Source organism: Balaenoptera musculus, chromosome 4, assembly GCF_009873245.2.
Source record: "Balaenoptera musculus isolate JJ_BM4_2016_0621 chromosome 4, mBalMus1.pri.v3, whole genome shotgun sequence".
NCBI classification, from domain to species: Eukaryota; Metazoa; Chordata; class Mammalia; order Artiodactyla; family Balaenopteridae; genus Balaenoptera; species Balaenoptera musculus.
The window spans coordinates 59,450,842-59,468,292 of NC_045788.1; the positions used below are offsets into that span (position 1 = coordinate 59,450,842).

Consider the following 17,451-nt stretch of genomic DNA (forward strand, 5'->3'; position numbering starts at 1 on the left):
TGTCCAACATGCATGCACGGGTGGATCTTGCAGAGATCAGGAGACACATCTCAAGTCCTCAGTGATCTGTGTGTCTGGTGTGCAGTTATGCATGGCCAACAGGGAGTGGGGAGCGGTGGGGAGGAAACCTGGTTTTCTCCAGTCACCCTATCTGGGGCTGGTGTGTTTCCTCTCCCCCCCCAGCCCTCCACCTCACCCCATCAGGACCAAACAGAATTGAAACTCCATTGCCTTTGCCTGCACTGAGCCTAAAAACCCAGTATTTGATAAGGTTCCTGCACCATTGATACAATTGCAGACTTTTTAAAGCCTCCTCAAAGAGACAGATGTTTGGGCTGATTAAGAATCGAGGAGGAAACCTGCAGCTGCACCAAGGAATAATCTATTGGACAAATATTTTAATAAAAAAATATGAAGAGATCAGCCTGACCTTGCAAGGTCTTCTGCTTTAAAAAAATCTTTATCAAACCCCTATTCTATGGCTTCAATAAACAGAACCCATTACCTCACGGCATCTTTTGTTGGCCCCATACAAGAGAGAACAAAATGGTTATTCAGGGGAACGCTTTCGATTTTTATTGTGGGTAGCCTGCACAAAGAGCCGTGTTATTGTATTTAAAAGAACCATCTGTAGCAGAAACAATGGCATCAAATTATCTTTGAATACCCACTGAAAAAACATAAAGCTTTTTTTTTTATTCTTCTTCTGTACGGTGGGGGGATAGAGCAGTGTTAGGATAACTGACTTTTTTGTTGTTCTCTGGGTGCATTCTTCTCGCTCCCCCTCTCTCTCCCCCTCACCCTCTCTCTCCTCTCTCTCTCCCTCTCCCTCTCTCTCTCTTTTAAAAAATCAGCCATTTGGGGTTTTAAGCCATAAACGATTTTTCTTGTTGCAGGGGATTGCAGTGGCAAAGCTAGGCTAGGTCTTGGAGGCTGGTGTAAGGCGAAGCGGTTGAAGGCAGGAGGCTGATGGAGAGACTGGGGGGAAGAAAAGCCGAAATGGATTCACGGTGCTTTGGATGGAGGATGAGAGGGGAATTGCAAGCTCCTTCAACTCGTTCTGTCCGGTGAGAAGTGATCAAGCTTGGGCTGACAAGAGGCTCAGGGAGCCCTCACGTTCTTTCGCTTTTTTACCTGCCAATCAAACTGCTACAAGACAACACCCTGATCTGACATGGACATGTAAGTAGCTTGCAACCCAACTTTGACATTCACTGCTAGCTCACTCCTCTCCGCCCACCCCCCCAACTCACTTTCTTCTCCTCTCATTCTATTTTTTTTTTCTTTTGACCTTTAAGAGATGTGGAAATACACCCTGTGTGGCAGTCATTTAACACAGACAGATTTAAGTCTGAAAGCGTTAACTTTTGGGATTAAATACTAATTTTGATTTCTTTGACAAATGCAGAAATGAAATGACATTATTTTATTCTCTTCTGAGCAGTTTTAGCACTGAACATAATCAGCTGCCATGCAATAGTGTGTGTGTTTCCTTTTCTATGAAAATAAAGAAATCCATGAGCCCCCAGAGAGAAATGCAGAAATGAAATTTTCAGGCTTCCATTTAAAAAATATTAAAATCCAACATTTCATCCCTACAAAGAACCTTCTCCATGCCACGATTACATAGAGTGGAAAGAGTGATTTGAGTCAAAAAGGTATATATCATTAAGGGGTTGCTACCGTTTCATCTGGCATCTTACTATTTTGGTGGTGGCTGGGGGGAAGGATGTGAAAAGAAAAGGAAAGGGACATGGCGACACCTTGTTCTTTATGAGAGATTGACATTGAGGGGGCTAGAGAAGCAAGAGGGTAGGATAAGCAAGAAATATTACCTGAGAGAAGGAATTACAGAGCATGGCGAAGCTGGAAGCTAGGAGGGCTTCTGTGGGAAGTTGTGCGAGGGAGAGGGGCTTGCTCTCTGGCGCCCTCTAATGGCAATTTGAACCAGTGTTTTACTTTCTCAATTCAGTACTGGGAAAAGCAGCTGGGTTTTTGTTGCTGCTGTTGGTGGTTTTTTTCTCCGCAGACTTAGAAACTAGAGACTATTCGTGGAGTAAATTGATTGTTTTCATCCCGGAAACTTATGTACATGCCTTAAAATTATCAATGTCTTCTCCTCAAACATTCCTCCTCTCCCGAAATTTTGTTAGAGTAATAGGAGAGGCTAATGGCAAATTGACTTACGGAGGGTGGCCCATGCCCAACTAGTAATTCGGGGAAAGGGATTCCTTTCCTACCTGAACAGCATTCTGACTCTTCTAATATACTCGAGAGCTGTAGCGGGGTGGGGTGGGGAGGGATGATTTGGAAATTGCAGATTCTGACACGGGCTCATTATAATACAATTTAAAGGGGGCTCTTAGGAACCTCTGTTATTTCGACATGTGGTGGTAAGGGGGCTTTCCTTCCCGCCTCCTTTTTCTTTTTCTTCTTTCTTTCGTTCCTTTTTTAAAAAAATTTGGTAGGTAAAGGTTAATCTTGGGCTGAATGATAGAGCTATGATTGACAAGAGAAAAGGTGTTGAGGGCAGGTCGCGCTGTCTTATTTACAGCCCACTGCTTGCTGTAGAGTCTTTGTTAGGACTGGAAAGCTAATTTAGTGCTGATCAAAAGCGCCACAGAGTTAAAGGACTGGTAATGACTGCTAATTTCATCTCAGCCTCATGCATCCCCAACTGCTGTAATTAAAGACACGCTATTTAAATACAGGTGAAGGTTTTTTTTCCTTCTTTTTTTTTTAAGTTAGCGTGGGGGTGGGTGGATTACAATTTTATTTAGATTTCATCTTATGCTTGGGCGTTATGTAGTCCAACATCAAAAAAATTTTTTAGAGTCGCTTCTTGTCATTTATACCTGGCTTTGCAGAATAGGCAATGTGAAATGTGTCAATCACATAAAAGTCCCTATTGAAAGAAAGAAAGAAAGAAAAGAAAGAAAGAAAGAAAGACAGAAAGAAAGAAAGAAAGAAAAAGAAAGAAAGAAAGAAAGAAGGAAAGAAAGAAAGAAAGAAAGAAAGAAAGAAAGAAAGAAAGAAAGAAAGAAAGAAAGAAAGAAAGAAAGAAAGAAAGAAAGGAAGAAAGAAAGAAAGAAAGAAAGAAAGAGGATGCGGAGGAGTAACTGTTTGGGGGCATTTAAATATTTGGGTCTCTTTTTTCCCCCCTTCAAATTAATAGAAGGGCCTTCGAAATAGCTAAAGTATTTGAAACTTGGGGCAGGGTGAACAGGCCAAAGGGATCAGTGTCAGCTTTTAAAGTACTTCTAAAAAGATCATGTGAACAGATGGAAAAATATATTTTTAATTAAATAATTTCCCCCACACTGTAGCTGCAGTGTTGGCTCAGAAACCGTGTAATTCCCCCACCGATAGGAGTTTCTTTATGAGAACATCAAAGGATAAAAAGCTCTACATTTTCGTAGTTGGTTAAAATTGATAACCACCGCCCCCCGTACACACACACACATACCCACGCACGCACACACACCCCAAAAAAGAATTTAGCCTTTAATCTCTTTTTATCCACGAAGACTAAAGCTCTGTACTCGACCCCGCGAGCGGCTCTCGCCTTCAGGGGCTAGAACCCGGCTCAGATGTGAAGCGTGGCTGAGCCGCTGCGCAGGTTCGTGGCCAGCGCCCCCTGTTGGACACAGTAGGAGCTGCGCAGCGCCAGTCCTGGAAATCACTAGAACCTTGCTCTGAGGTTAGAGAAAACTCTTTATTACCCTCGAAAAAGCAGATGGGAAGGGGAAACAAGTTCTTATATCCTTGAAAGATAATATAAGTTTAATTCAATAAAATGTTAAAAGGAGATAAAGCAATTTTAATTCAATATAAAATAAAGACGAATCTCTTCCCCCTCCTCACATCCTGGCAGCCACTTCCTACCCCACGTTTGGATTTGGGACTCTTTTTAAAGATTTAGCGGTACTAAAACAGGTAGAGAAGCATGATTTTAAAAGAGAGAGAGAAAGTGAGAATTTTCCTCTGTAGCAGTGGAGAACCAAGCAAAAGTGACTTCTCCCGTTTTGTCCACATTTCAAAAAATAAAACGAAAGATGGTGCTGCGTGCAGTTTTGACATTGTCAGCAGCATCTTGAATGCCCTCAGAGGCCCTTTCAAGTATAGTAACGGAGTCTCTGAGTAAACGAAATAACTTGCTTCTTTAAAATTTTATTTTCAGAGTGTAATTAAAAGGTCAGTCTCTTCTTTGAACGTTTCCTTTCCCCCAAATCAATCTTGATCAAACTTTTCCTTTCCCACCTAGCAGTTAAATTCCAGATGTTCTTTAAGAAACAGGTGCCTGACACCTCTCTCTCTCTCTCTCTCTCTCTCTCTCTATTTTCCTGAACTGTAGGATTCCAGGAAAGGTGTGCCAATGATAAAGAGTATTTTCTTTTTAAATTCAGTATTTTCATTGACCAGGAATCCAAATTATCCTAGGGGAAGAGGAGTATTTTTTACACTTTCAAAAACTACCTGTCTACATGAGAAAGAGCTTTGACTTTTTCTTTGGTCTGAGAGTGAGGGCAAAAGTACACTTTGAATTCTTTCAGAAAGATAAAATGACACATCCTCTGAACTTAAAACAGTGGGAAAATATGGGCTTGTTTAGGTGTTTAAGATCAAACTGAAACAATGTGTGTGCTAAAAAATGAACACAAATGGTCTCAACAAGGTGTTTGATGATTTGGATCTTGTGGATTGTACGTACAATTTTAACTTTTAGATGAAAACCTCAAGAAGTTTATGGCTTGCTTGTTTGCTTTTTTTTTTTTAAGTTTGCCTATTGAGGGAAACTAGCTTAACTTTCATAACAGAATTACTTCTTAAAATATTTAATACTGTGGCTACTCAAGTTGTTTTTAACGTTGGTCTTAACATTCATTCTTCCCACCTCCCACAATCAGAAGATCTGAGATTGTGTTTTCAGGGAAATTGCTGCTCGGTGAGATGAGAGGCGCTTTCTCCCTCTGATGCCAGAATCGAATCTCGGCTTATGTTTCTCAATAATGAGTTCGGATACAGTGGCAGGGAGAGAATCAAGGCTTTAAATCAATTTTTACCCGGAATTCTATGGAAGTGACGGGCAAGCGGGATTCCCTGCTAGAGAGGCCCCCTCACCCTTTGCTTCACCAAAAGACTAGTCTCCAGTACAGAAACATTAAGTCCGGGCCAACTTTGGTGCCAACCCCGTTAAGGTGACAAACAGTGCTCTGACAGCCGTGGCCCCAGGCTGCCTGCGGCGTGGGGAGGCCAAAGCCAGCAGAATCTTGGAGGTGCCCAGCTAAAGAGGGTATATGCCTGCTGTTCGGAAGTGATGTAGAATTTGCAAAAGCAGGGGCTGAGATTTCACACAACCCCCTTCTGCCCCGCGGGGGTCCCAACCTATAGGGAGAAGGCTAGGGGAGGAGCCGCACTTGGCTGAGGGAGGGCAGGCAGTGCGCCCCCAAATTCCCAGGACCCAGGGAGAAAGCGCAACCCCTAGTTTAGGAAAAAGAACTAAACAAGTGGGTGGCCTAGGCCTGGGAATACCACCCAGCTCTCCCAGCACAGTGTCATTTCTGTGGTTTCACGCGGCCTCAGCCCCTACTGGAATCTCACGCCCCACGGCGGCAAGCAGGAAAGCAGCCCTTCCATCTTTGGGGCCTGGGGAGGGGGCAGCGAGTGACTGACTCCTTAGCAGCAGGCAGAGCCGCAACGCTGGCAACCCGCTGTGTTTTCTCCGCAGCAGCAAAGCGCCCTTTAGGGGCGGGGCGGGCATTTTTGGTCTCTTGTCCCAGGGTCCAGGCCAGAGCCCGAGCCTGTTGGCTGGGCGCCCTGCTTTGTAAGTGGTCAATCTTGCCCGATTCTGAGGGCGATCCGGGAGGATGGGCCAGCCTAGCTTTGGGCCCACTGAGTGCTAAGTCCTCAGCCCCCTCTCCCCTCCATCCCTCACACCTTTCCTGGTGAACCCAAACCTCATTCTGAAAGCGAGTATATGGGGCTTGGAGTTTGGTAGCTATTTGGGGATGGAGAAAATGATTGATTATTAAAACCAAGATTATAAGGATGAACACTCATTTATCGTTGTTTGCTCTTTTACTTTGTCTTTAAACTTTGAAGATCCTTTAGTTCACTTGATCCAACCCTGAGACAGACAAGGCGCCAGGGAGAAAGCACAGCCCGGCTTGGGAAGGAGCTGGGGTATAGACAGATACTCATCTCTCCACCACTCAGCAGGCAGATAAGCACTGCCAGACTGTGGGTCCTAATCCAGGGCCCAGCTGCTATGTGGGTTGCTGAAGGGTGTTGAAACAAGTACAACTTGACACCATTGAGCCCACAGTGCTTGTCAATAATCTGTGAATTAGGTGCAGAGATTGTCACCGTAGATCATAACAGTTTCTGAAGGACTCATTACAGCCTATCGTGTCAATGATCTTCAAATTAAGGGGAGGTGGGGTGAGAGGGAAAAGGAGTGGGGAGAGCCTACAAAAAGGGAAGAAGGGTGGGAGGGGAGATAAAAGTCAGAGCCCCAGCTCCGAAGGAGCCTTTAAAGATTATCAGGCTAACAATCTGAGAATTCCATTGGGATGGGTTTGGAAGCCCAACTCCATCTGAGCCGGGGCTGGAAGGGGGGGGGGCAATAGGGCTTGAGCAGAAGTGGACCCCTGGGAAGGCAGACTTCTCAGACATTTCTTTTGAGAGCAGAAGAGCTTTTGGGAGAGGGCTCCAGATGTCGATGGGAGGCCTTGATGCCAGTCCGCCCAGGATGGGTGTGTACTTTCATTTAGAGCACTTTCCAGGGCTAGATGATGCTGCAAATCTTGGAGAAAAAGTGGGTAACAGTTTTGTTTAGAGCTGATGGTGATTGTAGGGTGTTTTTTTTTTTAATGGCTTGCTTTCAATGTCTTTTCATGGAAACAGGTGAAAGTCTTTCTTCCTTTTCCTTTGATAGTACTCCTATCCCTCACACACACGTTAAGCAGAGCTTTCTTCCCCCAACTTGCTTTTTGGGGTGCCAAACACCTCTGCCTTCTGAGGTTGTTGAGTTGTCACTTTTTGTGACTTTGTATTATGCCTGACTGTACTTCAGGAAAGGGGATTTTGCAGGTAACACAGGAGCAGTATGCGCCATGAGATCTCCAGAAGGAAGAAAATTAAATCCCATTGCTCTAGCTTGGAAGGGACCAGGCTAAGGGAAAGATGTTCTCTCTGCTTGGTACATTGCCAGTACAGTGTGTGTGGAGCCCGGCACGCACTGGGATGTCATTTATGTGTCATTTAATATGGCCTAGAGAAACCTTAAGGTGGACTTACATTTATTTTTCACACAAAAGTTGTGGTCATAACTAAATGAAATAATCACAGTTGGAGAATTTGAAACAATCATCTATTTCCTAAAATGAGGGTAACAACCCTGGTCACTGGAAAATTAGAATTCTAAGGAAACCCCGTTCCTTTGGTATGATTAATTGCACAAGATAGTGTAGTGAATCAGGGAGATTTGTATTTAGACTCCCAAGCAATGATTTAGAGGTGTGAAAAGGCCCATGGGTTTTTTGGCCCATTTGCAGTTCCCGGTAATCTGTATGCTGGGCTTTTATTTTTGTTTTTCATTTGTTTCTCCTAAATTTTAATATCAAAATCATAGGTTCATTTTTTTCAGTGCAAATGAAACCCACTGGTGGCAGCTCTTTAAATTTTCATTTTGTCTTTTTAAAAAGAGAATTTCTGTTTAAATAATTAGATGATTTAATGGCCACACTGAATTTTTCCCTGGACAATAGCTGCAGTGCAGAGACAGAATCTTATGTTATAATTGCTTGATAATTCAGAAATGGAAATGAAATTGTGAAGTGTGAACCCTCTTTCCCAGAAAATATTTAAGCTGGAATATATGAAGGATGTACATATATAATACTGTAAGCAATATGATTATTATCATATATAACCCTGAAGACATACACAAGTGATTGTGTATAACTTCTGTTGCTGTAATTTGAAAGGGGAACTATATTTAGTTTTCTAACTATTGAGTTCTTTTAAAAATGTATTTATTTCATCAGTGGGAATTAGATGAAAGAGAATGAGTATAAAAAGGAGCTGAATGCAGAGCAGCCCTGCATTCCTTAGGTTTCAAGAGTCCTTACAGCTCTTGAGTGAAATTATTTGGTGAAATTGGGTCTGGACTGAAATAGCATTTGTTATCCCCTTGTTCATTTGTTATGTGTAATACCACTTCTGGAAATTAAAGGCAAGGTGCTGAAGGGAGAGACAAGAAGAAAAAAATATGATTAAGCAATTTTAAATTGTCAATCTACCATGCATCCATATGCGTATCTATGCCTTAATAAATAAAAAGGGATAGAAGTATATGCTAGTTCTTTGTATTAGCTAGAAACATTTATTATTTCTGTTCCTGTCAATAATCCTTCATGCTTCCAAAATCTGACAAGTTTGGCCATAGGAAGAAAATGGAGGAAATGTAGATGAAAGAGTTTCTATCATTTTGAAAATTGCTTTATAAAAATTGAAGTATCCCCTCTAGGATTTCCTGTGAGGGATCCTTCACAGTCTAAAGCAAATGAAGTTTGATAACAGTACAATTCTATTCTAATTTTTTCTCTTACTTTCAATATTCTAACTTTTTCCAGCTTATTTTTTATTGATTTGGGGGGGGGGAATATATGATGCTCTTTTAAGGAAAAGAAATCCTCTAATACCTTTCTTTACCTTCATTTATCTATGTTTGTTTCATAAATCTTGGAGAATCAAGTGTTGATCATTTTGAAAGTCTTATGGCATAATCCAGTTTGGAGTGATTGAGGTTTTTTGCAGTTTAGAAGGGAGAAGGAAACATTTTAAAAATTGGCTTATACCCGATTTCCTTACTTTATAATTCCCAGTTTTCTTTTGTCTTGTGTTTGGGGATAAATGTCAATAAAACTTCATCTTACCAGATTGTACCAACATTGTCCTAAACATTGAAATCCTCCTTTATTTTTGGCTTTTAAAATCAGGAACTTTCCTTGGGTTGCCGTACTTCTCTTTTTAGTTTTATTTGCCTGTTACTTACCACACTACTGGTATGATTTCTTTCATTCCAGTATGATCACTACTATGGTCACTTTCCCTGGAGCTGGTTGGAAGGTTAGGATCTGAAGGAAACATGATTTTAAAAAAGGAGAAAAACAACCCTTCATTTGGCCAAATCTAGCTCCTAATATATTTAACAAGTTCCAGAATTAGAAATCCTCTCTGTATATTTTCTTCTATTTTTCTCTCTTTTTTTCCTTACGTAATGAAATTAAAACTTTTGGAGCCCACAGTTGACATTTTTCAGAAAATTGAGTTATCAAGGCAGTAATTATTTCACGGGGAGATAAAACTCTCATAGCCCTAACTGTCAAATAGGGCCCTTTTCAGATTTTAATTACAAAATAAAATTAGTCTGCTCTTCCTCGGAATGGTTTGTGAGTGGTTAAACAGAGCTTTCCCCCCAATACTGGTGGTCGTCAAACTCTGCTAATTAGCAATGCTGAGAAATTCCAGTTAACAAGGACATTCTCCAAGACTCTGCAGGTTCCCTGCCGTTTGCCTTCATTTCCATAAGAAGATTAAGAGAGGAGGGGAACACACTCAAATGCAGATGCAGAAAAGAAGCGTTTTTTAACAAGCATCATAATAGTAAGATGCTTGGCTAGTTCTCACCTAATTACTGCAAGTTAAACCTCTATTTGCCACTAAGGAGAAAAAATAAGTCTACAGTCCCCTGTCTCCACAAAATTGTTAGTTGGCTTCAGCTATAACACTTGAGGAGGGATGAGAGGAGTTTAGGAGGGAAATATCAATGCAAAAGATTTTTAAATAAAACTGAGTTACACTTAATCAGTTAAGGATTTGGAGTTGGGGCCTATTATAAAACAAAATCAAATCAGAATATCCTGGGAGTTAAGGATTTTTGTTTTTAATTTCTAATCTTACTCTGAAAGTGTGTAGCTTTCTGCTGCCCAAGGAAGGGAAATGTTACACTGTCTTAAGATTAAGCACTTTCAATTTTCATAAATTGTGCCAATGACAACATTTTAAATTCTCAGAGGATGAAGCACCCTCTTCCAAGTCTTATTTTGATTCCCCAGTAGTCAACGGTGTATTGTTATTAGTACTGTAGCCGTCTGTTATAAACCTAAAACAGAGCTGCTTCTGTCATCTATTATGATTGTTATAGTTATTATTATATTTAGGGCCCAGTGATGGTGCTGGATTGAAATAGAGTGGCCGGTGATCTGATTTTTTTAATGCATATGTTCTAAAAAATCTAATGAGAAAATTGTTTCTGCTATCACCATCTTCTTTAATCTTATTTTCATAGCACATTATTATGCATAAACGCCAGCCACAGTAGTTTATTGCCTTGATAAGTACAGCAGGCTTAATTAAAATAAAGCTGTAAATAAATGCAACCAATGATAACACAATTGTAATGTATTTCCATAGCTTATTTATGTGATAAAAGCAATTAACAAAAGACCTAGCCAGCCCCTTTAACCTCTTAAATGCATTATTATAGAGTTCAGGCACAAACACATGCATCTGAGACTGTATAAAAGCTTTTATATATCATACCAAGGAAAAATGTGTGCCTCTTACTACTACCTTTGAGAGAGAGAGAGAGATTAATAACATTTGCTTCTATAACCACCCATTATTAATATTTATTTTAATATATATACTCCACCATTATCCACATCAACCCCTTGTGCTTTTTTTTTCTTCAAACTTAATTATCCATAAGCTTTTTTTTAGTTTTCCGAATAATGCTATTAAACATAGACCAATGCGTACACAATCACAAAGTGAATGCTTGGCCTGCCCTTCATGGCGTCTGGACAATCATAATTCGTTCATATGTTGAATCTCATAATTTGTACCTATTTTTTCCCATGGTTTAACCTCCCACTTATCTCGAGGTTATATGTACATTTCTAAGTTAAGAAAATTAAATCTGACTCTTGTGATTTGGTTCCATAGCTTATACGATATGTTAACTTTTCTTTTGTTTAGATTACGTGTAATTAATTTGCTCTCACTCCCATCCCCCTCATTTTTTTTTTCTTTAATTATTTCCAAACACCTTTTAAAGGTGAAAGCAAGAGTCTTGGGAAAAGCGAATTCACCAGTAGGGGGCGCACCAGCCACATCCCTGAAACCAGACGCGCTGAAAAGCCGGTGGCCGCCTTCTCTTCTCCAGACCTTCTCAACCTTTCCTCTTTCCTAATCTCCAGGTCCTTGTTTAGCTTAATATTACACCTCGAATAAACAGAAGACACTGCTTTATTTTGAAGAGTACTATATATTTATGAGTTTTCAGAAGGCTAGTCTCATCCTTCCCGGATTCACAATAACTAAAACAAAACATAATTTAAGAGCAAAAAAGAGAAACTGCAGGGGCAGGAGAGGTTGATTGGAAATAATAATTTATTAAGAAAAGTCTGCAACTTTTTCACAACTTTTCTGGGTTTCCAGTGAGCATACTTATCTTGAGTTTGACAAGAACAGAAAAGCCTGGGAAGGTAGGGATTGGAGAAGTTGGAGGTTATGGGAAGAAGGTTAGTAAGGAACAAAACAATGCACAGTTTTGTAAAGATAATAAATGGAACGTGGCCGACAGATACTATTCAGTACATTTTATTAGGGTGAGTAAGGGTAGATCGGGGAGGAGGGAGGCGGAGAGAGTGTTACAGAAGAAAGAAAATAAGTAACCCTGATGGTTTAAGCCCTTTATAAAAAAAGAAATGGCATCGAGGTTTTGGTTTTTTTTTTCCTCTCCTCTCCCCGCCCCCCCTCCCCCCCCCACCCCGCTTTGTAGTCAAGTGCATTTTAGCCACAAAGATCCCAACAAGAGAGTGGAAGGAAACTTAGACGGGGCTTTGTTTGACTCCGTGTAGCGACAACAAGAGAAACAAAACTACCTATTTGTAACGGACGTGCTGCCATTGCTCTGCGCATTGAGCGCCTACCTATTGAAATCTTTACGTCGGGACAATGGGAGAGCGGCTAAAATTACCCTCTTGGGTCCTAGGAGGGCAGGATTCCTGAGCCCCTACTCCCGCCCCCCATCCCATCCTCCTCCAGCCCGGGCCTTGCCGGGCTCCCCCCTTCCCCAATCCTGGTCGCCTTCCTCCTGCCGGCCCGGCCTGCACCTGTGCCTGGAGAGCACCACCCCCGCCTCCCAGCCCCGGAGCCCCCTCCGGGGTTAGCCCCAGACCCAGGCTGTCGGGGCGATGGGCCACCGCGGTAGAAGTAGGTGGGGGAAATGCCAGGGCTGGTCCTGCTTGAGTCCTGGGAACTCTGCGTGGGAGGGAGTTTGTGAGTGCGTCTCAAAAGCCACCTCCAAGCAGTGCCCTGGGATGCCAGGAAGTTGAGATTACCCTCCCCCATAGACAGCACTTCTGAGCGTCCTTCTGTGGATCTTTTTCTTCCCCCAGCCCTCTTTGGAACACCACACCACTGAGATCCCTCCTTGGGGGAAGCTCAGGAAAATGGGAGAGAGGACGAGCGTCCCCTCTGCACCCGACTGAGTGGAGAAAGATGGGTGGGAGATGTGGCTGGGGTGAGAGCCAAGCTGTGGTTTCCTGCCCAGAGGGCTGAGCTGGGCAGGGAAGAGCGTGGATTCGGCTGCTTACCCAGGCCCGGCCCGGCCTCAGCTCTAGAGGCCGCACAGTCCGAGCAGAGTTTATTTTTAAAACAGAGCGAATTACGTGGAAGCAAGGAGGGTTTTGAGGACAGAGCTTTCCGTCTGTTAACTTCTTGTCGGGGCAGTGTGAGAAGGGGGTGAGCGATCGTCTGCTCCCGTGGAGGGATAGGGGCGAGCGGACGAGCCAGGTTAGGGAGAAGAGCTAGAGCGGCTGGATTTGGGGGCAGTGTGCGGAGGAGCGGGAGAACAATGACACACCAACTCCAGCACGGCCGGTTTCCTGAAATACTAGGAGGACAGTCGCCCTGAGCCACCCTCTCTGCCCTCCCCCACCCCACCTCAGCTTCTCGCGCCCCCTCCTCATTTCAGCAGCCCGCACCAAAGAGTAAATCAAGATTAAGTTTAAAGAAGAAAAAAATCGTAGTCTTAGTGCTGTTTACCCACTTCCTTCGAAAAGGCGTGTGGTGTGACCTGTTGCTGCGAGAGAGGATACAAAGGTTTCTCAGTGGCTGGCAGGCTGGCTGTGGGAGCCGCCTCCCCCTCCCTCCTCCCCGCGCCTCCCCCCGCCTCCCCCGCGAGGCCGGCGGCGCGGCAGGCCCCGCCCCCTTTCATGCAAAACCCGGCGGCGAGGCTGGGCTCGAGTGGAGGAGCCGCCGCGCGCTGATTGGTCGCTGGAAACCCATTTATTCCCTGACAGCCCCCGTCACATGGATGGTTGTCTATTAACTTGTTCAAAAAAGTATCAGGAGTTGTCAAGGCAGAGAAGAGAGTGTTTGCAAAAGGGGGAAAGTAGTTTGCTGCCTCTTTAAGACTAGGACTGAGAGAAAGAAGAGGAGAGAGAAAGAAAGGGAGAGAAGTTTGAGCCCCAGGCTTAAGCCTTTCCAAAAAATAATAATAACAATCATCGGCGGCGGCTGGATCGGCCAGAAGAGGAGGGAAGCGCTTTTTTGATCCTGATTCCAGTTTGCCTCTCTCTTTTCTTCCCCCAAATTATTCTTCGTCTGATTTTCCTCGCGGAGCCCTGAGCTCCCGACACCCCCGCCCGCCTCCCCTCCTCCTCTCCCCCCCGCCCGCGGGCCCCCAAAGTCCCGGCCGGGCCGAGGGTCGGCGGCCGCCGGCGGGCCGGGCCCGCGCACAGCGCCCGCATGTACAACATGATGGAGACGGAGCTGAAGCCGCCGGGCCCGCAGCAAACTTCGGGGGGCGGCGGCGGCGGCGGCGGCGGCGGCGGCAACTCCACCGCGGCGGCGGCGGGCGGCAACCAGAAGAACAGCCCGGACCGCGTCAAGCGGCCCATGAACGCCTTCATGGTGTGGTCCCGCGGGCAGCGGCGCAAGATGGCCCAAGAGAACCCCAAGATGCACAACTCGGAAATCAGCAAGCGCCTGGGCGCCGAGTGGAAACTTTTGTCGGAGACGGAGAAGCGGCCGTTCATCGACGAGGCCAAGCGGCTGCGAGCGCTGCACATGAAGGAGCACCCGGATTATAAATACCGGCCCCGGCGGAAAACCAAGACGCTCATGAAGAAGGATAAGTACACGCTGCCGGGAGGGCTGCTCGCCCCGGGCGGCAACAGCATGGCGAGCGGGGTCGGGGTGGGCGCCGGCCTCGGCGCGGGCGTGAACCAGCGCATGGACAGCTACGCGCACATGAACGGCTGGAGCAACGGCAGCTACAGCATGATGCAGGACCAGCTGGGCTACCCGCAGCACCCGGGCCTCAACGCGCACGGCGCCGCTCAGATGCAGCCCATGCACCGCTACGACGTGAGCGCCCTGCAGTACAACTCCATGACCAGCTCGCAGACCTACATGAACGGCTCGCCGACCTACAGCATGTCCTATTCGCAGCAGGGCACCCCTGGCATGGCTCTTGGCTCCATGGGCTCGGTGGTCAAGTCCGAGGCCAGCTCCAGCCCCCCCGTGGTTACCTCTTCTTCCCACTCCAGGGCGCCCTGCCAGGCCGGGGACCTCCGGGACATGATCAGCATGTACCTCCCCGGCGCCGAGGTGCCGGAGCCCGCCGCCCCCAGCAGACTTCACATGTCGCAGCACTACCAGAGCGGCCCGGTGCCCGGCACGGCCATTAACGGCACACTGCCCCTCTCGCACATGTGAGGTCCGGACAGTGAACTGGAGGGGGCGGGTTAGAAATTTTCAAAGAAAAAGAGGGAAATGGAAGGAGAGCAAGAAACACCAAGGAGAAAAACCCGGTACGCTCAAAAAAAAAAAAAAAAAAAGTCATCATCCACAGCAAATGACAGCTGCAAAAGACAACGCCAATCTCATCCGCACTCACGCAAAAACTGCAATGCCGGCAAGAAAACTTTTATGAGAGATCCTGGACTTCTTTTGGGGGGACTATTTTTGTACAGAGAAAACCTGGGGGGGGGGGGGGGGGGGGGGAAGGGCGAGGGAATGGACCTTGTATAGATCTGGAGGAAAGAAAACTACGCAAAACTTTTTAAAAGTTCTAGTGATACGGTAGGAGCTTTGCAGAAAGTTTGCAAAAGTCTTTACCAATAATATTTAGAGCTAGTCTCCAAGCGACGAAAAAAAATGTTTTAATATTTGCAAGCAACTTTTGTACAGTATTTATCGAGATAAACATGGCAATCAAAATGTCCATTGTTTATAAGCTGAGAATTTGCCAATATTTTTCAAGGAGAGGCTTCTTGCTGAATTTTGATTCTGCAGCTGAAATTTAGGACAGTTGCAAACGTGGAAAGAAGAAAATTAATCAGATTTGGACATTTTAATTGTTTAAAAATTGTACAAAAGGAAAAAAATTAGAATAAGTACTGGCAAAACCATCTCCGTGGTCTTTAAAGGGGCAAAAGTTTTAGATTGTACTAAATTTTTTTAACTTACTGTTAAAAGCAAAAATGGCCATGCAGGTTGACATCGTTGGTAATTTATAATAGCTTTTTTTGTTTCCCAACTTTCCATTTTGTTCAGATAAAAAAAAAAACATGAAATTACTGTGTTTGAAATATTTTCTTATGGTTTGTAATATTTCTGTAAATTTACTGTGATATTTTAAGGTTTTCCCCCTTTTATTTTCCGTAGTTGTATTTTAAAGATTCGGCTCTGTATTATTGAATCAGTCTGCCGAGAATCCATGTATATATTTGAACTAATACCATCCTTATAACAGGTACATTTTCAACTTAAGTTTTTACTCCATTATGCACAGTTTGAGATAAATAAATTTTTGAAATATGGACACTGAAATTATGCTTGAGTCTTTCATTTATTTGGATAACACTGTGATTATACCCAACTCCTCGGGGAATATACTGTGCTCAGCCAAGAAAGCAAAGTACCTAAAACCTTGGTATTCTAGTCCAGTAGCATGTGCTAATGTTAAGTGCAACAAATAAATGGCTGGATGATTAATTGAATAAGTACTCTCGAAAAAATGGAAATGCTTATGTCATTTCCAAAATAGAAACTAGGGACATATATTGTAAATCCACCCCCTCGTTTTCTAAGCAACATGAATAAGCATGATGGGGACTTAAACTGATTTATGCCACTTGTTGCCAGAAAGGAGTCAATTCTGAAAAATTTCATGTAGCTTAGCAGATGGGGTATTGAGCCAAATCAGAACCAGGTTGGCTGGTTTTGTTTTCGATTTCTGCACAGCACAATGGCCCTTTGGAAACGTGGTTATAGGGGAAAATGATGCTTCTTGTATAGAAATAATTGCAAACTAGACAAGCAAAGTACTCATCTGCTGGGTGGGTGTTTGGATTACTCTGGCCCTGCTATTGTCTAAGAAACAAGTGGTTTGCTTTCTTTGTTCCCTAACTTCATAAACTTTCTTTTCTACATTTTCCTGTTTAGGGGTGAGGGAAAGCAAAGAGCATCTTGCAAAACTCCCCGACTTATCACAGCTATTTATTATTATTATTATTTATTTTCTTTTTTCCTCTCTCTTTCTCCACGAATTCTGTTTCTTAAATTGGCAGCGCGGGTCCAAGCCTGTAGCCCCAAATCGGATAATCTCTGCAGCTGATAACAAGCAAAAGAGAAGCCAGGCAACAGCCATATTAAAGAAGAAAACAATCAACTCTGAGGTAGATATTTTACTTTGTCCAGTCTAATCACATTTGGAGATGATTGTGCTTTTGATCTGTTAACCATGTTTTACTACAGTAGTTGAGAAGTAGGGGGAGGGGGAAAGGGGTGGAGAAACAGGATTGGATTTGTTGTTTTCTTTTGCCCTAGGAAAGGTAAAGAAAGACTATAGTTGTCCTCAGTGGGAGCGCAAAAGTTGGGGAATCGCCATGGTCTTTGAATTAGCGGTGTTTCTGCATCACAACCGACCCGCGCACTTTGGCGCAGTCAGAGAAACTGTAAGACCGACTCCGGGACTTTTCTTTTACTCACTACTTACCTCGCTTATCTTCCCCCACCGAAGGGGACCAGAAGCCTAGGGTCCAGCATTAGGAGGGTGGGTTTCCTTCCTACAATTTCAAGGGCTTGTTGTGTGAACTTGCTACAACTTTGGAGAAGTTGGAATCCAGCTGCGCCTTTCACCCTTGAGTAAAGTATCGGCTGCAGCCACTAAGTTAGTTCATCCCGTTGGTTCGCATCTTCTCGTTTTCCGAGGAAGTATTTCTTTCTCTTGGTGGTGTTAATGTTAGTTCTAGACTCAGCTGAGGATATTCTCATATTTTATGTATTTTTATTTCATATGGATTGCTTTATTTTAGGTGTTTGTTGGTTTTTATTTATTCCTTTTTTTAATCCTCATTTTAAGGGTAA

The 17,451-nt window shown here is 43.9% G+C and overlaps 2 protein-coding genes across 5 annotated transcripts in view; both read left to right on the forward strand.

The window, feature by feature from the left end:
- Positions 1 to 865: 865 nt before the first annotated feature.
- The window catches only part of LOC118893890, a 38,659-nt gene continuing 22,073 nt past the window's right edge, over positions 866 to 17,451 (forward strand). For 3 of the 4 annotated variants that reach the window (XM_036849523.1, XM_036849522.1, XM_036849521.1), the window contains exon 1: positions 866 to 1,182. In XM_036849523.1, coding sequence (XP_036705418.1) covers positions 1,175 to 1,182 — 8 coding nt within the window. In that variant the 5' untranslated portion in view covers positions 866 to 1,174. Of the gene's footprint in view, positions 1,183 to 16,652; positions 16,761 to 17,451 lie in introns of all 4 variants that reach the window. The other variant, XR_005019631.1, reaches the window with a different exon arrangement.
- SOX2 (SRY-box transcription factor 2) lies at positions 13,398 to 14,900 on the forward strand. Its single transcript, XM_036849519.1, has one exon. It carries the CDS (start codon positions 13,825 to 13,827, stop codon positions 14,794 to 14,796), a length of 972 nt encoding a protein of 323 aa, XP_036705414.1. The 5' UTR covers positions 13,398 to 13,824; the 3' UTR covers positions 14,797 to 14,900.